General features: G+C 42.1%; 1 protein-coding gene across 19 annotated transcripts in view; it reads right to left on the bottom strand.

Annotated features, from left to right (window-relative positions):
- mark3a (MAP/microtubule affinity-regulating kinase 3a) overlaps positions 1-27,320 on the bottom strand; it is a 191,934-nt gene that overhangs the window by 83,956 nt on the left and 80,658 nt on the right. For 17 of the 19 annotated variants that reach the window (XR_007262590.1, XM_048599715.1, XM_048599720.1 and 14 more), the window contains one exon: positions 13,356-13,404. Coding sequence is in view for 18 of the 19 variants with exons in the window: in XM_048599715.1 (XP_048455672.1) it covers positions 13,356-13,404 (49 nt within the window). In the remaining variant the exon portion in view is untranslated. Of the gene's footprint in view, positions 1-1,939; positions 2,050-13,355; positions 13,405-22,935; positions 24,366-27,320 lie in introns of those variants that run through there. The other 2 variants (XM_048599732.1, XM_048599733.1) reach the window with 2 other exon arrangements.

Below are 27,320 nucleotides of genomic sequence, written 5' to 3'. Positions count from 1 at the left end.
TACAGTGTGAACATTGATTCTGTTTAATTGAAGCAACTCAGCAGTTAATTATGTTTGCATATTTCCTTAAGGGTCCAAATGGCTTACGGATGTTGTGATTAAACAAAGCAAAGCATTCTTAATATCTTAATTACAATTTTGCTTACTTGCTTGCTTTATTCTCGAATTAGTAACTTCTCAAAAATCATTTTAAAACACAGCCAGGCTTCAGAAACTGTTGAATCTGGCTGAAAGAGGCATTAATTGTGAAGTATAACTTGTCCTGAATGGTGTCCAACTTTTTCAGCATTGTTGGGTTGCACCCATCCAGGCAAGCGGGGAGTATTCTATCACACTCCTGTGTCTTGTAGCTGGTGGCCAGGCTTTGAGGAGTGAGGAAGTGAGTTACTTGCTGCAGGATTTCTAGCCTCTGACCTGCTCCTGTAGCCACTGTATTTAAATGGTTAGTCCAGTCAAGTTCTGATGCATGGTCATCTCCAGCATGTTGACAGTGGGTCATTCAATGATGGCAATTCCACTGAATGCCAAGGCACCGTGGTCGGATTGCTTCTTATTGGTGGTGGTAGTCAATGCTTTGCATTTTTGTGGCGTGAATGTTACTTGCCACTTCTCAGTACAAGCCTAAATAATGTTTAGGTCGAGCTGCATTTGGACATGGACTACTTCCATACCTGAAGAATTGTGAATGGTGCTGAAGATTGTGCAATCATTGGCAAACACCCCCACTTCTGACATTATAATGGCCGGAAGGTCATTGATGAAGCAGCTGAAGATGTTTGGGCTGAGGACACTACTCCAAGGAACTCTTGCAGCGATGTCCCCAAGCTGAGATGACTGACTTTCAGCAACCCCAACCATCCTATGTGCCAGGTATAACTGGCATAGACTGCCACATCTGATCAAATGCGGCTTTGATATCATTCTTACTTTACCTCCGGAATTCAGCTCTTTTGACCACATTTAAACTAAGAATGTGATGAGGTCAGCAGCAGAGTGACTGTGGCAGAACCCGAAATGGGCACCTATGAAGCTGCTTATTGATGAGCAGGTGCTGCTTGAGAGCACTGTTGATGACAGCTTCTATCACTTTACTGATTATCGAGAGTAGGCTGATGGAGTATTAATTATCATATTGTGCTTATATGGCAAAATATTTCAATTTGGAAGAAGTGATGACTCACTTTAAAAAGAGGCACTTAGTGTACAGCACAAAATAAATATCAGGTGAAGCCAACAATTCACAAGTTTACATGACTCCCGGAGTCAGGTGTGCTCAGTTACTGACTGTTCCATTGTGCTACGTACTGATTGTACTCAAAATTAGACACCAATCCCTGCTGGGGTCAATGACATTGTTCCAAAGATTATATGGTAGATGTCATGAATGGATACTAAATGTGCAAGGTATAATTCAAGTTACATCTGCATAATGTGGAGCGTAAAAAGTGGTTAAAAGAATTTTCTGACTTTTACAGTATTGTACTTTGTTCTAGTTAATTTAGACTGGGATTTATTGAAATATTAATAACCATTTACAGCTTGGCTAATAGCACATTTCCTTTGAGATTCAGCATCATTTGTATCTATGCTGCAATACCAACTGATCTAACCTTGAAAGTTTTTTTTTAAAAAACAATATTCTGAAAGCAGTATGATTGCCAGTGGGACTGGGGAGATTTTAAAAGCAAAATGAGAATCCACTTTCACAGTTTGCAAAAACTCTTGATCATTAGTAATTTAATGCATTTACTCGAGAAAAATTACAAATAGGTTATTTCCTCAGTATCTTTTACTTCATACTACTGTGAAAGTTAGTCCCCATGCATGTGAAGAATATGGGACTTCGAGACATGAGAGTGCATGATAAATCCTGAGATCAATGTGTAGATGCTGGAAAGGGGATAGATTGTCCACTCTTCCATTTGACTTCTCAGACAGATGAAGAAAACACACCTCAATAGGTTATGGCAACAGAAAGATCACTAGATTGGCTCCTGAGACGAGAGGATTGCACAATGATGAGAGGCTGAGATAACGAATCCATGCTCACTGAAATTTATAAGAATAAGTGATCTAATTGAAACAGAGTATTCTGAAGGAATGTGAAAAGTAGACAACAATATTAAAAACAAAACAACAGCAGTGGATGCTGGAAATCAGAAACAGAAATTGCTGGAAACGGTTAGCAGGTCTGGCAGCATCTGTGCAGAGAAAGCAAAGTTAACATTGCGAGCCCAGTGACCCTTCCTCCAAACTGATGGTAGCTGGGAAAATGTTTCTTTTATGCAGCAGATAGGGTGGGAGGGAGTAAGGGGTAAGGGGTAAATGATAGGTGGAGATAGAGACCAGAGAGAGAAGAACAGTTGGACAGACAAAGGACTAGATAACAATCAGACTGGGAGGGCGAATAGCGTCTAATGGGGACTGTTAGTGGCTAACAATTGCTTATGTACAATAGCAGATAAGGCCTGGTATGTGGGGGTAGAGGTTAAGGACATGGGACAGCTCAAGCCCTGAAGTTGTTGAACTCCATATGGAGTCCAGAAGGCTATAGAACTCGGAAGTAGAAAATTAGGTGTTGTTCTTCCAGACTGCGCCGAGCTTTGTTGGAGCACTGCAGCAAGCCTGGAGACTGAGATGTTGGCCAGGGAATACAGTGATGTGTTGAACTGGCTTGAAACTGGAGAGTCAGAGTTTATTTTGCAGACAGAATCTAGGTGTTCTCTCAAGTGGTCACCCAGTCTACATTTCCCCAATGTAGAAGAGACCACACTGTGCAGCGAATGCAGTAGACTGGATTGAGTGAAGTGCCAGGTAAAGTGCTACTTCACATGGAAGGTGGGCCCGTGGATACAGAGCAGGGAGGAAGTAAATGGAAACGTGTTACGCCTTCTGCAGTTGCAGGGGAAGGTACATGGGGTTGTGGCATTGTTGGGAGTGAAGGAGGAGTGGACCAGGGTGTCCCACAGGGAACAGTCCCTGCAGAAGGCTGACAGGGGAGGGGAGGGGAGGGGTGTGTGCGTCTGATAGTAGCATCCTGCTGGAGGTGGCAGAAATGGCAGCAAATGCTCTGGATGTGGATGCTGGTGGGATGGCAGACCTGGTTGAGCACCCTGTCAACTATGGTGCTTTTGGAGGCCCTCTTGTCAAAGTTGGCATAAATTGAACAGATGCAACGGAGACAGAGGAACTGGGAGAATAGAATATAGTGTCTTTACAGGAAGCAGGGTGAGGATGTGTAATCAAGATAACTGAAGTTGTTGGGTTGGTGGTGCATACTGGTAGCCAGCCTATCCCCAGAAATGAAAGTGCAGATGTCAAGGAAGGAATGGGAGGGGTCAGATATTAACCAGGTGAAGGTAAGAGCAGGGTCGAAATTGGAAGCAAAATTGATAAACTTTTCTAATTCTGGATAAGACAGGGAAGCAGTACTGATGATATCAATGTACTGGAGAAAGTTGTGGGTGGGGGCCAGGATAGGACTGGAACAAGGAATGTTTCACATACCCCAACAAGAGACAGGCATAACTAGGGCCCACGTAGGTACTCATGGCCACCCCTCTGACCTGAAGGAAGTGAGGGGAATTAAAAGAAAAATTGGTCAGGGTGAGACCAAGCTCGGCCAGGCAGAGGAGGCTGGTGGTGGGTGGGGACGGTTCAGACCTTTCCAGGAAGGAGCAGAGAGCCGAGAACATCCTGATGTGGGACGGACGTGTATAGGGATTGCATGCCCATGGTAAAGAGGTGGTGGCTAGAGCCCATGAACTGGAAATTATGAAACTGGTGTAAAGCGTCAGAGGAATCATGGGTGAGAGTGGACAGGAACTGGAAAAGAAGAGAAAAAACTGAATCGAGGAAAGACAAGCTGAGTTCTGTGGGCAGGAGCAATGGGTCTGATTGGGCAGTCCTGTTTGTGGATTTTAGAAAGGAGGTAGAAGTGAGCAGTGTGGGGGTGGGAGACTATCAGCTTGGATGCAGTGGGGGTGGAGATCACCAGATGAAGTGAGGTTGGTAACCACAGTGGTATCTGAGAGCTGGCACTCAGCCTCTTCAGTGTAGAGGTCAATATGCCAGACAACAGCATGTAGATATTATTTCCCTTTTGTTTTAATTCATTAATGGGATGAGGGCGTCACTGGCTAGGCAGCATTTATTGCCTATCCCTACTTGCCCAGAGGGCAGTTCAGAGTCAACGACATTGCTGTGGGTCTGGAGTCACATGTAGGCCAGACCAGGTAAGGATGGCAGTTTCCTTCCCTAAAGGACATTAGTGTAGCAGATGGGTTTTTCCAACAATTGACAATGGATTCGTGGTCGATATTAGATTCTTAATTCCAGATATTTTATTGAATTCAAATTCCACCATCTGCTGTGGCGGGATTCGAACCCAGGTCCCCAGAATGTTATCTGGGTCTCTGTATTAACAGTCCAGCGATAATACCACGAGGCCATTGCCTCCCTTAAGCTAGGGTATCTAGAACAGGAGAGCATAAATCTCAGGATAAGGCGTTGATCATTTAGGACTGAGCAAAGGAGAAAATTCTTCATTCAGAGATTGAGAATCTTTAGAACTATCTGCTCCAGAGGGTTGTTGATGGTCCAATTTAAGGTTTGAGACAGGCAGTTATTTGGTATCTCGAGAAATGAAGGTAAAAGGGAGCAGATGAGAAAGTGAAGTTTAAGCCCAAGATCAGCCATAATCACAGTGAATTGCAGAGCCTGTTCAACAGACTTCTGGTCTTCCCCTGCTCCTATTTTTCATATTCTTAAGTTACCCCAAAGGATTGTGGATGTTCTGTCACACTGATTCAACACTAAGACAAAACATTTTTGACCTCTCAGGAAATCGAGGAATGGGGGAGTAGGGAGAAATTGGAGTTAAGATACAAGGTCAGCCTTGATCATACTGAATGGTGGAGCCAGCCTGAATGATGGAATGGCCTACTTCTGCTCCCAAGTTTAATCAGTATGGAAAATAAAAGCTTGTAACTTTTTCCTTCACCTCAGAATAATTGAGACCAAAATCTTTTGATGAGCAATGACAAAAAGGAATATTTTATGTTTACCTTGTTCTCACTACTGGCCTGTACAAATAGTTAAACTGAGCGAACTGATCTCAAAAACAGATACAAAGTGCCTCTCAAGCAGCTACCCACATATGAAAGCCTTGTGTTTTTAAAAAAAAAAGACAAGTGTCTTGCTACCAGGAGACTGCAACTGCATCAACCATTATACTACCTTCAATTAAAGACATTTATTTTCATTAACTGGGTGTGAGGGGAATAGGGAAGCAGTATGTTTGTTTTGCTTCCAGCCAGGTTAGGCAAACAAAGATTGATCTCCAGTGTACAGCATACTTCAAAACCTCAGGACATCCCAAGGTATTTTATTGTTGATGAGCTGTCACTGTTACTGTGTAGATTATGGCAGCTGATTTCGACATAGCAATATAATGAATAGCAACATAATAGATGTAATATATTGGCATGGAGAGAGGATTAGATAACTGATGGAAGACAGTTGGGTCAAGAGGGGCATTTTCAGGATTGTAATCTGTAACTAGTCGTATGCACAAGGATCAGTGTGAAGGTGGGAGTTTGCTTCCAGAAGGACTGGTGGTAACTCCTACCAATACAGTCACAGACAAATCCACTTGTTTCAGATAAATTGGTGAGGGTAAGATTCCTACAGTATGGAAACATACTGCGCCCTTTGTCCCAACCACTGGGTTTGTGGCACCTCTGGAGAGAACCAGTCTAGTGGTTCAGGACTTAGCAAGTTAATTTAGCAACCACACTTGATAATGGACATTGAAGTCCCCCACTCAGACCCACTCCTCTGGGAGCAGGTCGGAAGGCAAGGCTGGAGTCTGAGTATATAACGGAGTGAACTTACTGCTGCAGCGAACACTGCGAAACTAAAAAAAAACTAATTCATTTTAAATAATTAACTAAGTAGAGATGTGTTGTAGCTGTATGATGTGGGAGCTAGCTGATCCCATTGAGAATGGCAGTGACCACATCTACAGCAAGTGTTGGCTGCTTGAGGAGCTCTGGCTCAAAACTGATAAGCCGGAATCCGAACTCCAAACACTGCGGCACATCCGGGAGTGGGAGAAATACCTGGATGCTGTGTTCTAGGAGGCAGTCACACCTGGTAGATTAACTAATGTTAATTCGATCAGCAGGCAGGGACAGCAGTGTGAGACTGCGAGTGAGGCAAGTAGAGGGACCCTGCAGACAGGAACACAGGAGCCGCAGCCCTTGACATTATCCCACAGGTATGAGGCACTTGCTCCCTGCGTGGGAGAGGAACAGGGCTGCAGGAAGGATGAGTCAACTGACCATGGCACCATGGTCCAGGAGGCCATTCAAGAGGGGGGAGCAAAAAGACAGATTGTAGTTGTAGGGGATTCCATCATCAGGGGGATAGACAGTATCCTTTGCGAACAGGATAGAGAATCCCATGTGGTCTGTTACCTGCCCGGTGCCAGGGTGCGAGACATCTCTGACTGGCTCAAGAGGATACTAGAGAGGGAGGGGGAGGATCCAGTTGTTGTCCATGTAGGTACCAACAACATAGGCAGGACTAGGAAAAAAGGCCTGTTTCGGGATTATGAAAAGCTCGGAACAAAATTAAAAAACAGGTCTTCAAGGGTCATAATCTCTGGATTGCTGCCCGAACCACGTGCAAATTGGCACAGGGAGGCGAGGATCAGGGAAATAAACATGTGGTTAAAAGAGTGGTGTGGGAGAGAGGGTTTCCTTTTCAGGGGCACTGGCATCAGTTCTGGGACAGGAGGGATCTATACCACTGGGATGCATTCCACCCAAACAGGGCCGGGTCCAGTGTTCTGGCGAAAAGGGTAAATAGGGTGGTAAATGGGACTTTAAACTAGTAAGTCGGGGGGTGGGTGAAGAAGGGAGAAGTGAGCGTACAGGGAGGATAACAATTAATGTAAGCCAAAGCAGCAGGTTAGCAGGTGACGAGGAAGCTTCAACTCCATTGAAAATTAGGAAAAAAAAGTGTTAAAGGGAAGGAGAACAAGAGTTGTTGGTCATGGAGGTAATAGGACCCAAAAAGAAGGTGCAAAAACTGGCATAAGGGCACTTTATCTGAATGCTCGGAGCATTCAAAACAAGGTGGATCAGTTGACGGCACAAATCATGGCGAATGGGTATGATTTAGTGGCCATTACAGAGACATGGTTACAGGATGGTCATGACTGGGAGTTAAATATCCAAGGGTATCAAACTGTTTGGAAGGACAGACTGGAAGGTAAGGGAGATGGTGTTGCTCTGATTAAGGATGATATCAGGGCAGTAGTGAGAGATGATAGAGGTTCTACTGAACAAAAAGGTTGAATCCATTTGGGTGGAAATTAGGAATAGCAGGGAGAAGAAGTCACTGATAGGTATGGTCTATAGGCCACCAAATAACGACATCGTGGTGGGGCGGGAAATAAACAAATAGCTAATGCATGTAAAAATGGTACAGCAATTATCATGGGGATTTTAATCTACATATCAATTGGTCAAACCAGGTCAGTCATGGCAGCCTCGAGGAAGGGTTCATAGAATGCAGCCGCAATAATTTCCTTGAACAGTATGTAGTGGAACCTACGAAGGAGCAAGCTATCCTAGATCTAGTCCTGTGTAACAAGACAGGAATAATTAATGATCTCTCAGTTAGGGATCCTCTCGGAAGGAGCGATCACAGTATGGTCGAATTTAAAATACAGATGGAGCGTGAGAAGGTTAAATCCAGTATCTATGTCCTGTGCTTAAAGGAGACTATGAAGGAATGAGGAAGGAGTTAGCTAGAGTGGGAGCAAAAACTTTAGGGTGGGTCAATTGAGGAACAGTGGAGGACTTTCAAAACAATTTTTCCACAGTGCTCAGCAGAAGTATATTCCAGTGATAAGGAAGAACTGTAGGAAAAGAGATCGCCAGCCATGGATGTCTAAGGAAATAAAGGAAAGTATCAGATTGAAAAAAAACACATACATACAAAAAAAGCAAAGAGTAGTGGGAAACTAGTAGACTGGGAAACCTTTAAAGGCCAACAGAAAGCCACAAAGTTATAAAGAAAAGTAAGATAGATTATGAGAGTAAACTAGCTCAGAATATAAAAACAGGCAGCAAAAGTTTCTATAAATATGTAAATCGTAAAAAAGTGGTGAAGGTAAACATTGGTCCTTTAGAGGATAAGAAAGCCAATTTAATAACTGGGAATGAGGAAATAGCCGAGACATTAAACAGTTATTTTGTGTCGGTCTTCACAGTGGAAGACAAATAACATGCCGAAAACTAATAGCAAGAAGGTTATACCAGGTGAGGACCTAGAAACTATCACTAAAGGAGGCAGTACGGGGCAAGCTAATGGGGCTAAAGGTAGACAAGTCTCCTGGCCCTGATGAAATGCATCCCAGGGTACTAAAAGAGGTGATGGGGGAAAATAGCAAATGCACTAGTAATTATTTACCAAAATTCACTGGACTCTGGGGTGGTTCCCGCAGATTGGAAAACAGCCAATGTGACGCCACTGTTTAAAAAAGGAAGTAGACAAAAAGCAGGTAACTATAGGCCAGTTAGCTTAACTTCGGTAGTGGGGAAAATGCTTGAACCTATCATTAAGGAAGAAATAGCAAGACATCTGGATATAAATTGTCCCATTGGAAACACCCAGCATGGGTTCATGAAGGGTAGGTCATGTTTAACTAATTTGGTGGAATTCTTTGAGGACATTACTTGCATGATGGACAATGGGGAACCTGTGGATGTGGTGTATCTGGATTTCCAGAAGGCATTTGACAAGGTGCCACACCAAAGGCTGCTACATAAGATAAAGTTGCACAGTATTACAGGTAACGTATTGGCATGGAGAGAGGATTGGTTGACCAGTAGAAAGCAAACAGTAGGGGTAAATGGGTGTTTTTCTGGTTGGCGGTCAGTGGCTAGTGGTGTGCCTCAAGAATCAGTGTTGGGACCGCAATTGTTTACAATTTACATAGATGATTTGGAGTTGGGGACTAAGTGTGGTGTCAAAATTTGCAGAGGACACTAAGGTGAGTGGTAGAGCAAAGAGTGCAGAGGGATATAGATAGTCTAATTGAGTGGGCAAAGGTCTGGCAGATGAAGTACAATGTTGATAAGTGTGAGGTCATCCATTTCGGTAGGAATAACAGCAAAATGGACTGTTTTAAATGGTAAAAAATTGCAGCACGCTGCTGTGCAGAGGGACTTGGGTGTCCTTGTGCATGAATCACTGAAGGTGGGATTGTAGGTGCAGCAGGTGATTAAAAAGACAAATGAAATTTTGTCTGTCATTGCTAGAGGGATGGAGTTCAAAAACAAGGAGGCTATGCTGCAGCTGTACAGGGTCCTGGTGAGGCCACACCTGGAGTACTGTGCGCAGTTTTGGTCTCCTTACCCGAGAAGAGATATACTAGCACTGGAGGGGGTGCAGAGGAGATTCACTCGGTTGATTCCAGAGTTGAGAGGGTTGGATTATGAGGAGAGACCAAGTAGACTGGGCTTATACTCATTGGAATTCAGAAGGAGGGGAGATCTTATAGAAACATAAGATTATGAAGGGAATAGATAAAGTGGAGGCAGGGAGGTTGTTTCTGCTAGCAGGTAAAACTAGGACTAGGGGGCATCGCCTCAAAATAAAGGGAAGCAGATGCAGGCCTGAGGTCAGGAGGAACTTCTTCACCCAAAGGGTTGTGAATCTATGGAATTCCCTGCCCAGTGAAGTGGTTGAAGCTACCTCACTGAATGTTTTTAAGGCAAGGCTAGATAAATTTTTGAACAGTAAAGGAATTAAGGGTTACGGTGAGTGGGCGGGTAAGTGGAGCCGAGTCTCAAAGATCAGCCATGATCTTATTAAATGGCAGGGCAGGCTCGAGGGGCCAGATGGCCTACTCCTGCTCATAGTTCTTACGTACATTGTGCCCTCAGTGGATCGTATTATTGTGGATTCACATCAGAAAATCCCATTATGAACATTCCGGATAGCCCATTTGTGCAGTTCTGGTTGCTGAAGGTGCCGTCTTTGGATGAGACTTTACTAAGGCCCTATCTGCTCTCAGGTGACAGTAAAAATTCCTATGCCATTATTTTGAAGGTGACCAGGGGGAAGTCAACAGTGGTCCAGACCAATATTTAACCCCCAATCAACAGGTTACCTGTAACATCATAAGAACACAAGACATAGTAGTAGTAGTAGTGGGTCACTCAGCCCCTCAGGTCTGCTATACCATTCCATGAGATTATGGCTGATTTGATCATTCTCAACACCACTTTCCTGCTTTATCTCCATAACCCCGATTCCTTCACAGATTAAAAATCTCAGTCTTGAACATATGTATAAGGCAGTTAGAAGATCAAAAATATTCTCTGGATCTTTATATTTAGTTTAAAATTATGACTTGCATTAATTCAGTGCCTTAACTGCCCAGAAACCCATTCCCAAACATTTCACTAAAAAGATCTACAGGACCTGCTTAGTCCATTTGTCAGCTTTTTGACCACAATCAATATCTCTCTACAAACTGTTTATAACCCTCTTGTAACCTACCTTCCCATACATTCATTTTCTTCCTCCAAATCATTAATTATATATTGTGAACCGTTGCAGTCCCAGCACTAATCCCTGTGGAACCTACTGGTCACAGGTTGCCAGCCTGTAAAAGAACTCCAATCCCCATTCACTGTTTCGTGCCCATCAGTCAATTCTCCATGCCAATATACTTCATCCAACACCATAGGCTCTTATCTTTCGATTTAACCTTTTGTGAGGCACTTTGTCAAATACCTTCTGGAAGTCTAAATACAACACATCTTCTGGTTCCCCACTATCCACTCCAATGTCGTACAATTTCAACAGCACAGCTGTTGGTATCTAACCGGCAAGCGGAAAATTGTCCAGGTATGCCTTGTCCACAAAAAGCAGGAGAAATTCAACCCAGACAATTGTGGCTCTCAGTCTCTCCACCACAAGCAAAGTGAGGGACAGGGCCATTGACAGAGCTATCACACGGCAATATGCTGCTAACTGCATTCAGTTTGGATTCTGCCAGGACCACTCAGTTCTTGACCTTTTTCCAAACATAGACAAAGGAGCTGAGCTAAAAGGGGTGTGGTGAAAATTACTTGTATCTAAAATCCTTCATTCCTGGTATCATTCCAGTAAATCTGCTTTGAACTTTTTCCACGTCAGGTGCTCAGAACTGAACACCACTCCAAATGTGGTCTGACCAATGATCTGTAGAGGTGGAGCATCACTTCCTTGTTTTTAATACTTATGCCTCTAATTATAAACCCAAAGATCCTATAAGCCTTCTTAATAAATGTTTCAACTTGCCTATCACCTTCAGAGAATCATGCATGTGAACCCCCAAGGTCCCTCCTCTCTCAAAAGTTGTACCATTGATCCTGTAATGTCTCTCCATGTTACTTCTACCAAAATGCATTACCTCACATTTTGCTGCATTGAAATTCATTTGCTAGGTGTCTGTCCATCCATTTGGCAACTTGTCAATATCTCTGAAATCACTCACCATCCTCACAATTCACTATTCTCCCTAGCTTGATATCATCCGCTAATTTAGAAGTTTGTCCTCAACACCCATCTCCAAATCGTTTATAAAAAAAAATCAGATAAAGTAAGGGTCCTAACACCAATCCCAGTGGAACGTTACTTTCAACTCATCACCAATCTGAGACATGCCCATCTATACCTATCCTCTGATTCCTATCTTTTAGTTAACTTCTAATCCATGCTACAAAGTACCCATCAGTCCGAAACATTCCTAATTTGCCAACCAACCTGCCATGTGGCACAGTACCAAATGTTTTATGTATGTTGGAAAGTAAGTTTTAAAACAATGTTTTAAAGTTGAAGGAAAGAACAGAAGCACGAGCTTAAGGAAGTGGCTCCAAAAATTAAGGTCAAGATGGCTAAAGTCTGTTAACATTGGTAGCTCAGTGGGGAGAAATACATGGACAGAAGGCCAAAGTCAGTGGACTTCAGGGTGTGGGAAGAGATACAATGTTGGTGTGGATTACAAACAAGGGCGTTGCTGCAGCTCGGCATCTTGTGGCAAGCTCTATTAGTTAGTTTTCTTTTGCATTTTTCACTTCAAAAAAAAGTTTGCACTGTAAATTGCTGGAATTGCAAGCTGGTAGTGGCTCAGCAGAGACAACAACGCAGAAGGGATCAAAGCCAACAGCAAGATCAGCAGTGTAACTCCTTAAATCAATGAGATCTGAAAATTGACAAAAAGACAGGAAAAGCTGGGGACAATTAGTTAGTCTAATCAAGTACAGAAAGAGAAATGAGGCTAAGAAAATTTGAACTAAGATAGAGAATAAAGCCACACCAAAAAAAGGAACCAAATTAAAATTTAACATTTGTCTTTTAAAATTCTCTTAGGATAATTTATCATAAGAAAGGAGGTTCAGCCACTTAAATTGCTTAATTTCTAGGTCAGGTAAATTAATTGGCAGTGTATTACCATCACATTGTTAAAAAGGTACTATTACTGTTACTTACCCAAGCTAACTTTCTGTGGCAACTTGCATGGACAATAAACATTCAACTGCAGCAAAGTTTTAAAATAACGAGGAAGCTAAGGGCAAGATTCCAGCAGTGCAAAACAAATAGTGGAGCAAGGTACAACCAATAAATTCTAAGTCGTCTAACTCATAACATCTCTTAATTCCATGAATTTGCCAGCTGATTTGCAAGTTAACAAATGATTAACACTTTTTTCCAGAACATCCAGCTGTGATTTTATTAAAGGGGTTTAAGGTGACAAGGATTTTTCAGTCAATGTTGTAGGTCAGGAAAACAACACTGAATAGCGAGGCTGGGACCTATGGATGAGTTGGATTTAGTGCAAGATAGGATATGGGGCTCTGAATTATGAAGGTATTGCTCTTGATGGACACAAGGCCTACTTCATCAATTTACATTCCAAGAAAACTTCAAAAGAAGGAAGAGTTTATACTGATTACAGTACTATTAGAAGATATATGCATCAGGGACCCTGTTCAGTGCTTTTCTGTGTTTAATGACCAAATTCCTTACTAGAATCAAACAGGGGAATCATTGGTGAAATCAAATTCTTGTTGAGCAGTTGGATGCCTCATCAACAAATCTGTCTTAGGCCAGAAGGTATTTGTGCAAGTCTACCACCACAATACACTACCCCTAATGAGCTAGTATGGAGTTTTAGTCCAAACTTAAGGCAAAGCAGGTTCTCTCATTACTTTAAGTAAAAATGTTTCAACAGGAGAAACTTTTTCAATGCCTAATTTAGTCTTCAAAAATATGGAAAGTTTACTTACCTATATTTGGATGGTTCAAACATTTCATTATTCTTACTTCCCTGAAAAGCTGCAAGAAATAAGAAAATGTGAGATTGGAGAAGCAAATTTTATTAATGCAAATTGCGTCCTTTGCATAATCAGCTCTGATCATTTGATTTTATAATGTATAACACAATATTGAAAGATGCATCATTGTCATTTGTTACAGTAGAATCAGCTCAATTTTGTTTTTCACCCCTCTCAGTCACCATAAAATCCCCCTCTCTTTTTCTAACATCTCTTATCCAAGCTCAAGTAGCTGCCAAAGAAAGGTCAGTGATTTAGTAGTAGATCAGAAGCTACAAAATAAGTTGGATAACAGGTTAGGAAAGCAAAATAATAGCACATTATCATTAACATAGTGGAGCAGCAGAAATTCAGATGGAAAATGCCATAGTTATACAGATAGCTTTGAAGTCTGTAGATATACACCATTTATACAATGTAGAAAAGTGTACAACGTACAAAAATGAAACCAAACAGCTGCTACTGCTGCTGTAAGAATTTTCTGCCACTGGATGGAGCTCTAGAATTTGGATAGCAGGAAGAAATCCGAGAGTACCGTACCGTATAATTAGGGACTCCAGTTGTGTGATTTATGACATTTTAAAGCACAGGAGCACATTTAGTCAGTAATGCTGTGCGACCTCTTTGGAACAGCTGTCCAATTTTGTCCTACACTGCAGGTTTTTCCCACAAGTTTGCCAATTAATCAAGTACATGCCCAAATATCTTTAGAAATTTCTGAATGGAATCTGCTTCTACTACCCTTTCAAGTAGTGTAAATCACAAAACTGTGTAGGGAAAGAAAATTTTTTTTTTTTAGGTTATTTTGCCAATTTATGACTTCACTGATTCACTTGCAGCATCTGCACTTCTTTAAAAAAATCTAAAGAATTTCTTCTTGTTAGCTTGATCAAATCCTCAATTTTGAATACATCGACTAGGTTCTTCCCTGTCACCTTCTCCGCTCTGAGAAAAGTAACCGCAGCCTCACCAATAGCCAAATAACTGAAGTCCCATATCCCTGGCATCATCTTGACAAATTTCTTATGCAATTGTTTAGGCTCTTTCTAAAGTCTGGTCCCCAGCATTGTGCACAATACTCTGGCTGAAACCTTATCAATGATTTGTAAAGGTCTAATGTAACATCTTGCATTTTTTTTTTAATTTAGTGATTACAGTATCTACTGATACTACATACCCACTGCGATTCTTCAACTGGAATACCTATAAATTTAGATCATGCTCTGGGGTTTTTCTCTAGCCATTTTATTCTCTGCCCTTCCTTCCAAATGCAAGTGTATTTGAACAACTACTGCATCGGTTTTAAATGGTACAGGATAACAAAGATCTTCTGCTCTCTATTGACTGGAAGTTCCTTTAACCCCATGCATTTCATGCCTCATTTTACTTGTACACAGGAAGATGTATATTATTGTATTATAGATAATATTTTGAAGAACAATAAGAAATAGGAGCAGGATGTGGTCATGAGCCTATACATCAAAGCCATTTTTCTGCATTATTCCCATATTCCTTGATGTTTTTAATATCCAGGAATGTCTCTATCTTGAATCGACCTAATGACTGATTCTGGGAATTACAGATTCTACGAAACAACTCTTTACAGAAAATTGCAGACCAGGTTAGCTGGTAAGTGAAATGCATGGAAAGTATGAAGTGTACAGTGAAAATCAAGGGAAATTGGAAAACCAATGTCACTTGGCACAATTCATAATTAGAATAGCAGGTCAAATCTACAGCCAAAACCACATAACTTTTCAGATGTTGTTGAATTTTTTTGTATTTCCGACTTTAAGATATCACAGGAGTTGTGTAAGCTTAACCCTTGCTGACTCCATATATAGTAGAAAAGCTAGACAAGACAGCTAGGTTTTAGAACTAGGTATAGTAAAACTGCTTCCACAATTCAAAATTAAACTCCGTTTACCACCGTTTGATAGATTTTTTAAAACAAATATTTTGAGCTTGCAACATCTCCAAGCCTCGAATTGCCCTGCTACCAAACTTAGTTGATCCTTCTTTTGGCATGTGTCTTATGTCAAAGAATATTTGGAGCACAGAGTATATTCAAAAACATCTTAATTAAAAAGATGATGTCGTGTTGTGAATTCCTGTACCTGTGTACTCTTAATTACATTTTGTAATGTTTCCAAAAATGTGGCTGGGAAATAAACACCATAAGGCGATTTAGATACTTAAGTGTTGGACGTGTCATACAATATACTTTAAAAATATACTTAATTGCCCTAGCTGGTATGACAGATTGCACTCATTACAATCCAGCTGACAGAGGGAGGAAATGGGAACTGCAATCCTCAAACCCTCAACTTTAATTACAACAAACACTTACATTGTTGATTTTAACTGAAGAAGTAGTTCCATTCCAAAATATTGCTGAGGCTGGTCAATATGGTCAAATAAACAAACAATAATGAATTGGTGAAGCTCAGCAATCAATGGAGTGAGCCAAGTAGATTGGTACAATTCAGAGCTGTCCACCTTCAATTTTTAAAATGGTATAATGATTGCCAAAAGTGTAAGCATTGAAAACATTTCAATATTTTAAGGAATGGCTTGCAAAGAGAGAGTCATGGTCCTCAGTGGGATTGGCTCACTAAATTTGGGGATTTGAGTCCCAAACCTTTAATGGCAACAGTAAGGTGCAGCAGGCCCCAGGACAGCATTGGCTGAAATGCTAATTGCTCAGTTCAGGCTCAACAGTCAGATGTCAATTGAGACAATCAGTATCCAAAGCAACTAATCTGGTGCAGACTAACCCAGTAACAGGCTAATGTCAATGTGACAATGATTTTTGTTAGTTTGAGCCACAAATTGTCTGCCTTGTGCCCTGAACAATTTCAGAGATTGTTGCAGCCAGCTTCACATGGTCAGTTTGAAGTAGTTGAAGATGATGCCTAGCCATCCTTCCAGCAAGGCTGTCTTCTCTCTGGCAGCAAATGGCTCTGTCCACCCACCCTGGATGCCCAACTCCGTACCCCAATGCAACCTGGCTGCAAATGGCTCCTTTCCCTGCCCTCAATGCCCAAGGTCCACTCCCAAGGCAGCCTGACCGCAAATGGTTCCTTTTCCCTGCGGTGAGAGATAGAGTTAGAGTGTGAGTGAATGAGTGAGTGGGTGTGATAGTGTATTATTCATTGCGAGTTAGTGACTGGGAGAGAACAAGTGTGTGAATAAGTCTTATATAAATGTCATTATCAGCTTAAAAACTGAAGACTGCATATCCCATTCTCATAACTGTGCCTTGGAGGTCCCGACAATGTTAAATCCACCAAATGGGGTTATGGAGGAAGACGTTTGGTAAACCGCTTTAAGTTTGAGTGTATACTGTTGTTATAATGGTTGTCAGTGTCTGTACTTTTTACATTTATAATTAAATCCCTTTTTGAAAGTTTGAGTAATCAATTGCATATTTTGAAATTGGGTAATCAGGACATAGTATTCTGATTTGACAGGAATTGGTTTATAATGGTGCCAAGAACAAAAAAATTTCAACAGTGTCTATCGTTGTTTAGTGAACTCAAGTAGTTTGTTACATATTATGACAAACAGATCAAAGGGAGCCATTTAACAGCATGCATTAAATATTTATCTAGTAATATAATATGGGCAGGTGTTGTCTGTGCAATCCCTCTAGCCTACTCCACCATTCAATGCGTTCATGCCTGATGTGATCTTGGATTCAAACTCCACTTTCCTGTCTGGCCCTATAACCTTTGTTTTATGGTTCAAATATCTGTTCAACTCAACTTTGAATATATTCAATAATCCAGTTGCCACAACTCCCTCAGGCAGAGAATCAACAAATTAATAATTATCCCAAAGGAGAAATTCCTTTTCATTTCTGTTTAAATGAATGATCCCTTATTCAGCAACTATGTCCCCTTGCTCTAGGTATTCCCATAAGAAATATCTTCAGCCCTTTCAAGCCCCCCTGGATCCTACATTTCAGGAAGAATATGTCTAAACTCCAGAGAGTATAGGCACAACCTGCATTATTTCCTTATGAGACAGACGCCTCATTACCTAAATCAACTGAGTGAACTTTCACTGAATTGCTCCAATGCAAGTATATCCCTCCTTAAATGGAGATCAAAAATACATCTAATACTACAGGTAATGCTATCACTATCCTGTACAGATATAGCATGACTCCCTGACTTGTATAATCTCTTCTCCTTTCAAAACAAAGCTAATATTGCATTCGCCTTCTTAATTACTTGATATTCTTGAATGTCAACTTTTTTTGCTTCTTACATGAGGATGCCTAGACAGTTTTCTGTAATTGCTCTTCATTTAAACATCCTCTTCAGAATTCACTTTATAGCGTAACTTTGAGATAGCGTCAACAAACCTTGCTACAGTCCACTCTCAGTCTCTTCACCCAAGCTTTTAGAGATTGTAAGTAGTTGAGACAACACTGTTCATTGAGACACAGTCACAATTTGCCTACTTGAAAATAACCCGTTTATCCAGACGCTCAAGTCCCCTATTCCTGCCAATTTATCACTCCCACCATTAACTTGTGTAGTAAGCTTTTACATCGCACCATATCAAACGTCTTTTTGGAAATCCAAACATGCCACATCTACTTAGCTCCCCTCTATCCACCCCGTTTGTTACATTTTCAAGGAATAACTTTGTAAAATCCAATTGCCCTTTCTGTCTGACTGCATTATAAATATCACAAAAAAGATTCTGCTGCTACTTTAATAATAGATTCCACTGTTTTCCCAGCAACGGATAGTAGGCTTATTGACCGAAGTTTCTGCCTCAACCCTTTCTTGAACAATGGCATTAAAGGGCAGAGCTTTCCAATTCACTGGGATCTTTAGGGAATTTAGGGAAGTTTAGAAGACTGAAACCAATGCATCCACTATGCCTGCAGTTACTTCTTTTTAAAGACGCTCTGATGCAGGCTGCTTGGACCAGTGGACATGTCACTGTTTAACTCCTATTTGTTTACTAAAATAACTTTTTTTAAAATTAGTAGTTTATTTATTAGTAAGGCAAGGTGATGGCCTAGTGGTATTATCAGCAGACTATTAATCCAGAGACCCAGATAATGTTCTGGGGACCCAGGTTAGAATTCCACCACAGCAGATGGTGGAATTGAATTTAAAAAAGAAAATCTGGAATTAAGAATCTACTGATGACCATGAATCCATTGTCAATTGCCAGAAAGAGACATCTGGTTCACTAATGTCTTTCAGGGAAGGAAATCTGCCACCTTCATCTGGTCTAGCCTACATGTGATTCCAGACCCAAGGCTATATGGTTGACTCTCAATTGTCCTCAAGTGGCTCAGCAAGCCAGCCATTCAGCTGTACCAATCGCTACAAAGTCCCAATGAAAGGAAATCAGACAGATCACCTGGCATTGACTGGAAAAGACAATGGCAGAAACAGACCATGCAAAGTCTTCCTCACCAACATCTGGGGGGCGAGTGCCAAAATAGGGAGACCTATCTCGAGTCCACAACATTGACTCTGGACCTCAGGAAGTCTCATGGCTTCAGGTTAAAAATGGGCAAGGAAACCTCCTGCTGGTTACTACATACTGTCCTCCCTCAGCTGATGAATCATTACTCCATGTTGAGCAACACTTAGAGGAAGCACAGAGGATGGTAAGGGCACAAAATATACTCTGGTTGGGGAATTTCAACGTCCTGTACTACTGATTGAGCTGGTTGGGTCCTAAAGGACATAGCTGCTAGACTGGATCTGCGGCAGGTGGGGAGGGAACCAACAAGAGGGAAAGACATACTGGACCTCATCCTTACCAGTCTGCCAGCTGCAGCTGCATCTGTCCATGTATTGCTAACATGACCACTGCACAGTCCTTGTGGAGACGAAGTCCCGCCTTCACAATGAGAATCACCTCCATCGTGTTACGTGGCACGACCACTATACTAAATGGGACAGACTTTGTACAGATCTAGCAACTCAAGACTGGGCATCCATGAGGTGCTGTGGGCTATCAACAGCAGCAGAGTTGTACTCCAGCGCAATCTGTAACCTCAGCATATCCCAAAATTATCAAAGCAGTGGATCAACCCTGGTTCAGTGGAGAGTGTAGGAGGGCATGCCAGAAGCAGCACAAGGCATACGCAATGATGAGGTGTCAACCTGGTGAAACCAAACAGGACTACTTTTATTTTTCTATTTGTTTGTGGGATGTGGGCGTCACAGGCTGGCCAGCACTTATTGCCCATCCCTAGTTGCCGTTGAGAAGGTGGTGGTGAGCTGCCTTCTTGAACCCTTGCAGTCCTCCTGCTGTGGGTTGACCCACAATGCTATTAGGGAGGGAATTCCAGGATTTTGACCCAGCAACAGTGAAGGAATGGTGATACATTTCCAAGTCAGAATGGTGAGTGGCTTGGAGGGGAACTTGGAGGTGGTGATGTTCCATTACGTCTGATACTCTTGTCCTTCTAGATGGAAGTGGTCGTGAGTTTGGAAGGTGCTGTCTGAGGATCTTTGGTGAATTTCTGCAGTGCATCTTGTAGATTGTACACACAGCTGCTACTTAGCATCAGTGGCACTAGCAGCAAGTGATATACGGAGCTGAGCGATCCCACAAGCAACAGATCAGATGCAAGTCCTGCCACATCTAGTTGTGAATGGTGGTGGACAATTAAACAACTCATTGGAAGAGGAGGCTCCACAAATATCTCCAACCTCAATGATGGAAGAGGCCAGCATATCAGTACAAAAGATAAGGCTGAAGCATTTGCAGCAATCTTCAGCCAGAAGTGCTGAGTGGATGCTCCATCTCAGCCTCCTCCAGTGATCCCCAACATTACAGATACCAGCCTTCATCAAATTTGATTCACTCCATGTGATATCAAGAAATGGATGGAAGCACTGGATACTACAAAGACTACAGACCCTGATAACATTCCAGCAATAGTACTGAAGACTTGTGCTCCAGAATTTACCGCTCCCCTAGCCAAGCTGTTCCAGTACAGTTACTGCAGTGGCATCTACCCGACAATGTGGCAAATTACCCAAGTATATCCTGTACATTAAAAGCAGGACAAATCCAACACGGCCAATTACCGCCCCCATCAGTCTACTCTTGATCATCAGTAAAATGATGGAAGGTCAGCAGGTCTGGCAGCATTTGAGAAGGAAAAAAAAGAGAGAGAGTTAATGTTTCGGGTCCAGTGACCCTTCCTCAGAACTACAGACCTGCTGGAAAAGCTCAGCAACTTTGTTCTTGTTCCTGATTTACAGCATCCACAGTTCTTTCGTTTTTTTAAAGTGATGGAAGGTGTCATCAACAGTACTATCAAGCAGCACCTACTCAGCAATAACCTGCTGTGACGCCCAGTTCGTGTTCTGCAGGGCCACTCAGCTCCTGACCTCCTTACAGCCTTGGTTCAAACATGGACAAAAAAAAAAGCTGAATTCCAGGGGAGAGATGAGAGTGACAGCCTCCTAGAGGGGGAGGCAATGGACTAGTGGTATTATCGCAGAGTATTAATCCAGAGACCCAGATAACATTCTGGAGACTCAGGTTCAAATCCTGCCACGGCAGATGGTGCAATTTAAATTCAATGAATATCTGGAATTAGGAGTCTAACGATGACAATGAATCCATTCTCTATTGTCGGAAAAACCCATCTGGTTCACTAACATACTGGAGGAAAGGAAACTGCCATTCTTACATGGTCTGGTCTACATGTGACTCCAGACCCACAGCAATGTGGCTGACTCTTAATTGCCCTAGGGATGGTCAATAAATGCTGCCTAGCCAGTGATGCCCTCATCCTGTGAATGAATAAAAAAAATCAAGGCTGTATACAGCCGAGTATGACATTAAGGAGCCACAGCAAAACTAGAATCAATGGGTATCAGGGGCAAACTCTCCGGTGATTGGAGTCATAACTGACAGAGGAAGATGGTTGTGGTTGCTGGAGGTCAGTTATCTCAGCTCCAGGACATCTCTGCAGGAGTTCATCAGGTAGTGTCCTCAGCCCAACCATCTTCAGCTGCTTCATCAATGACCTTCCCTCCATCATAAGGTCAGAAGTGAGGATGTTCATTTATGATTGCACAATGTTCAGCACCATTCGTGACTCCTCGGACACTGAAGCAGTCCATGTCCAAATGCAAAAAGATCTGGACAATATCCAGGCTTGGTCTGACAAATGGCAAGTAACGTTCGCTCCACACAAATGCCAGGCAATAACCATCGCCAATAAGAGACAATCTAAGTACCACCCCTTGACATTCAATGATGTTACCATCACCGAATCCCCCACTTTCAGTATCCTGGGAATTATCACTGCTCCAAAGCTCAACTGAACTCACCACAAAACGCAGTGGCTACAAGAGCAGGTCAGAGGATAGGAATAGGAATACTGCAGTGAGTAACTTACCTGACTCCTCAAAGCCTGTCCACTACCTACAAGGCACAAGTCAGGAGTGTGATGGCATACTGCCCACTTGCCTAGTGGAGTAGAACCCCAACAACACTCATGTAGCTTGATACCGTCCAGGACAAAGCAGCCCGCTTCACTGGCACTACATCCACAAGCATCCACTCCCTCCACCACCGACGCTCAGTAGCGGCAGTGTATACTATCTACAAGATGCAATGAAGAAATTCACCAAAGATCCTCAGACAGCACCTTCCAAACCCACAACCACTTCCATCTAAAAAGGATTTAGGCAGCAGATATATGGGAACACCACCACCTTCAAGTTCCCCTCCAAGCCACTCACCATTCCGACTTGAAATGACGACATATTTCCTTCACTGTCGCTGGGTCAAAATCTGGAATTCCCTCCTTAACGGCATTGTGGGTCAACCACAGTAGGTTGTACTGCAGCAGTTCAAGAATACAGCTCACCACCTTCTCAAGGGCAACTAGAGACAAGTAATAAACACTGGGCCAGCCAGTGACATCCATATTCCACAAAATGAATAAAAAAAATTAATATTTTTCAAAAAGGTTCCTCCCTCCCATCCCCCTTCATTTCCAACCATTGTTCTAACACTTGATTTTTGTCGTCGAGCTGGTTAGAAAATCTTTGTGCAACACCTCTGCCATTTCTAGTTCCGCATTAATTTTGTAGTCTCATCCTCCAAGAGACCATTGTTTATTTAAGTTACTTTAGTTCCTCTTTATAAAAGCTCTTACTATCTTATTTTATCTTTTTTGCTAGTTTAAACTCAATGTGTTCTGTCACTTTTTAGTCATTCTAAGCTGGTTTTCAATGTTTTCTCAATCATTTGGCCTATCACTAATTTTACCACCACCATAAGACTTTCAACTTGCTGCTATCCTTAACCTCCTTTGTTAGGATGACTGCTTATTCTCCTCATGCAGTCTTCGAAATATCTGTTAAGAATCCTTAAATATCCCTTTAAATGGCTGCAACTGTTTGCCATCATACTTTTAGTGTTGTTCTGTTCCTGATTGGTTTTAATATCTAAGATTAGTTTTTCTAATAGTAGAAGTATGACTGTTACAGACACTAACAGAGGAGAATTGAACATATGATTTATACAATATTTATATTTTTATTGCGGTGCCTTTCAGAATGACAAAATATTTTGTTTATAGAGCAGAACACTGATAAATCAGTGTGTTATGGTGTTCAGAAGTTAATTTAGGGCTGATACAAAAGCAGATGGAATTGTAGGCCAATTATCTCTGTAAATTACGCTGTTGGGTAAATACTATCTTCTGTTGCTGACTTGCAATTGGAGCTGCATTGATAACACATTAAGTGTCAGATAAATGAGTTTTGGTCCATCCAACCTACCTACCAAAGTCTCCCTAAACATATTAATAATAAACATTTGTCAGTAAGAATTCTTGAAACGTATTAACCAGTTTCATTCTACCACCTGTTGGTCATGATTTTAAAAAGAGCAAGCAAGAGACATAACTATATTGTGACTTTTTAAAACATTTAATATGTATAATAATATTGGAATTTTGAACAAATAAAGGCACTAATTATTTTTACACCTTGGCCTGCTATTTTCAATAATCATATACAACAGATGTCTTATTTGATGTCAGCTGTCCATTTCTATCCATGTCTTACTCCCATCAGATTCTGACTTCCATTTTACTCAGGGTCCTTGATGCCACGCTCATCTGGTCAGACGGCAGCAGAGTAGGATGCTCCAGCCAGAGCTCCTCCGATTGGCCCATTCTTTTTCTTTCTCCATCTGCTCTTTTCTCTCGGCCTTGGACACCTGGCCTCCGAAGTGGACTGCTGGCAGAGATGCCAGCGGCCATAGTAAGGACGCTAGTGACCCGAGGCAAGGACAGTGACCAGCAGTCCAGTGCGGAGCGAGGTGCAGCCAGCGGTCAGACCATGTGGAGGCCCCCCGTGATGACTTCAGCACTTTTGCTGGGATGCTGTTAGGACCCATCAATGTTTCTGTATTTATTACACTCGACAGTTTTCTAATATTACATGGAGTGAGTTAAATTGGCTGAATCTTGGCAACGTCAGGAAGAGGCAAAAAAGAGATCGTTCAGGTGGGAATTCTGGCTGAAGAAGGTTGCAAGCCAAGTCTGAGGTGATACATTTTGGGAGGACTAACAAGGCAAGAGGAATAAACAAAGAATGGTTACATACTAGAGTACAGAGGATCAATAGGACCTTGGTGTACATGCCTATAAATTCCTTAAAAGGAGCAGTACAGATAGATAAGGTGTATGAGGAGGCACACAGGGTAAATTGCCTTTAAATCAATTGAGGGTCAGAATACAAGAACAGGGAAGTTTGGATGGAACTGTATAAATATAAAGCATTAGTTATGCCACAGCTGCAGTACTGTGTGCAGTTCCAGTTGCTGCAATGTAGGAAGGATGTAATGGCACAAGATAGGATGCATAGAAGATTCACCAGGCTGTTGCCTTTACTGGACCATTTCAGCTATGAAGAGATTCAATAGGCTGGGCTCGTTTTCCTAAGAGCAAAGACAGAGAGGGAACCTGGTTAAAGTTTACAAAAATATGAGGGGTATAGAGGGGGTGGGTGGATAAGAACAAACTTTCACTCTTAGTAGAAGGGTCAATAATCAAAAGACATAGATTAATGGTAATGGGCAGGATGCCCACTCTGAAAGAACGTTCATAAGTGCTTCAATTATAACATTTGCTGTAAATGTTTTTTTTTTAAAATTTGAGGGGGATCATCAGAGTGTGGCTTTGTTGCTCATCCCCAATTGTACTCGAGAACATGGCGATTAGCTGCCTTGAACTTCTGAAGTCGGTATTGGTATACCCACAATGCTGTTGGGCAGGGAATTCCAGGATTTTGTCTTAGTGAGTGAAATAATGATGTTACTATGGTGTGCGGGTTGGATGGGCGCTTGCAGGTGATGATAGTTCTGTTGATCTGCTGCTTTTGTCCTTCTAAGTGAGAGAGGTTTTGGATTGGGCAGGTGCTGTTGAAGGTGGTTCAGTGATTCATTGTAGTGCATCTTGTAGAAAATACATATTGAAGCAACTAAGTGACAAGGGTGGAGGGACAATGTTAAACACAACAAATCAAGCAGCTTACTGTGTCTCGGATGGTATCAAGTTTCTGCAGTGTTTTTGGAGCTATACAAGTAGTTCTAACAAAGTCTTATTTTGAAGATCTAAACTTGTTTACGTGTATCAAATTATTAGGGTCCATGCAAGCTACACCAGGTACTCTAACCAGTTGTCTTGATTCTCCTTTTAGCAGTCGAGACTCACCCAACCCAGCCATCTGTTATCTCCTACTTATACTATCAAGCCCATACCAGATATAGTTCCAACACAAATTACATTTTGGTTTTAATACAAAAATTTAAGCCTCATCAAATTACACAATTTGAACTCAATCAGTATGAAGGTCTTTGTGAAAGGTTAGTTTCTGATCTGTAACATTGTAAAAATCATTCCAGCTGGTAAACTCCCTTCTCAAAAATTACTGGTGTATTATATATACTGCACATCCACCCTTTTGATTTTCAGTAACAACTATTTGATGCTTTAATCCCCACAAGCAAGCATTAGAAGTATTAAAAGGCTAACTTAATTAAAAATACCTGTTCGACATGCATATTGCATTTAAGGAAAACCTTGTAACTTCCTTTCACTCCTGTTACTGGAACACCTGTACCAATTTATGAGATACAGTGCATGTGCAGCAGTCAGATCAGCACAGCGCAGCAACCAAGAATGGAGCCACCCTGTATATAAAACTGGGGAAAGTTGATTCCCATTTAATGTCTAGCCTGAGGCATAACAATAAACTTCATACTAAAACTAGAAAGGCATTTCATAAAAGCAATGCTGAAAATCTAAAACAGAACCTTGCTTTGTCTGATATTCTAACTTTCACTTTAAATTACATTCAGATATGGTTAGTGTATAAAAGTTCATGCAGTCCATAAAAGATGTAACTCGGTAATAACTATGAAGTGGCAGATGTAATGTAACATAATTGACAGCTTTCAGTGGAAACTCCAAAATTTCAACAATAACACTCAGAAAAGTAATTTGCACAGGTTAAGTAATCTTCAACACTTCCCTCTAATCCTTTTTTTTGGAAAAAGATCCCTCCAGACAACCACAGCTTTTAAAAGTTTGACAGCATGAAACAGGAACTGCATTGTACAATAGCTAAGTGATGCAATCACAGTATCGAATTTCATACTTGTAACAAACTGACCTATTCTCAGCATAGGGCACTATCCCCTACCTCTTCCTCTGCTACATCGATGACCGTATCAGCGCCACCTTGTGCTCCCATGAGGGGCTTGAACAGTTCATTAACTTTACTAACACCTTTCACCACAACCTCAAGTTCACCTGGACCATCTTGGACAACTCTCTCCTTCCTGGAGCCTCTGTCTCCATCTCTGGTGACCATCTCGAAATTGATATCTATTTCAAGCCCACTGACTCAGCTACCTAGACTACACCTCTCACCCACCTTCCTGCAAGGCAATTCCCTACTCCCAATTCCTCCACCTCCGCCGCATCTGCTCCCAAGATGAGGCGTTCCACTCCCAAACATCCCAGATGTCCTTGTATTTCAAGGACCGCAACATCCCCTATTTAGTGATCGAAAATGCCCTCGACCACATCTCTTGCGTTTCTCGCACCTCTGCCCTCACACTCCCTCCCTGCAATAAAAACAAAGACAGAATCCCTCTTAGAATCCTCACGTATCACCCCACTAACCACCGGATTCAACGCATCATTCTCCGCCACTTCTGCCATGTGCAATCTGACCCCATAACCAAGGATATATTACCCTCCCCACCCTTATCCACATTCTGTAGGGACTGTTCTCCCTGCGACCCCCACATCCGCTTCACACTACCCCCAAGACTCCCGGCACCTTTCCCTGCAACAGCAGGAAGTGCTACACCTGTCCCTACACAGTCCCCCTCACCTCCATCCCAGGCCCCCAAAAAGAAAAACCTTTCACATCAGACATGTTCACCTGCACATCCGCTAATGTAGTCTGTTGCATCTGCTTTTCCCGACGTGGCCTCCTCTACACTGGTGAGGCCAAGCGGAGGCTTGGAGACCACTTTGTGGAGCACCTATGCTCAATTTGCGACAAATGACAACGCCTGCCAGTCGCAAACCACTTCAACTCCCCCTTCCTCTACCTGGACAACATGTCCATCCTGGGCCTCCTCCAGTGTCACAACACCACCACCTGGAAACTGGAGGAGCAGCACCTCATATTCCGCCTTGGGAATCTACAACCCAATGGTCTTATCGTGGACTTTAATAGCTTCAAAATCCTCCCTCTCATCCCCACCTCCTTGACCTGTCCGTCTTCTCTCCCACCTATCTGTTCCTCCCACCTCACTGACCAATCCCCACCACAGCCTACTTGCACTCACCTATCGCCACCCCACCTACCTTCCCCC

This window comes from Rhincodon typus, chromosome 8 (genome assembly GCF_021869965.1).
Source record: "Rhincodon typus isolate 14 chromosome 8, sRhiTyp1.1, whole genome shotgun sequence".
Lineage (NCBI taxonomy): Eukaryota > Metazoa > Chordata > Chondrichthyes > Orectolobiformes > Rhincodontidae > Rhincodon > Rhincodon typus.
This window is presented reverse-complemented; position numbering and strand designations above follow the sequence as displayed.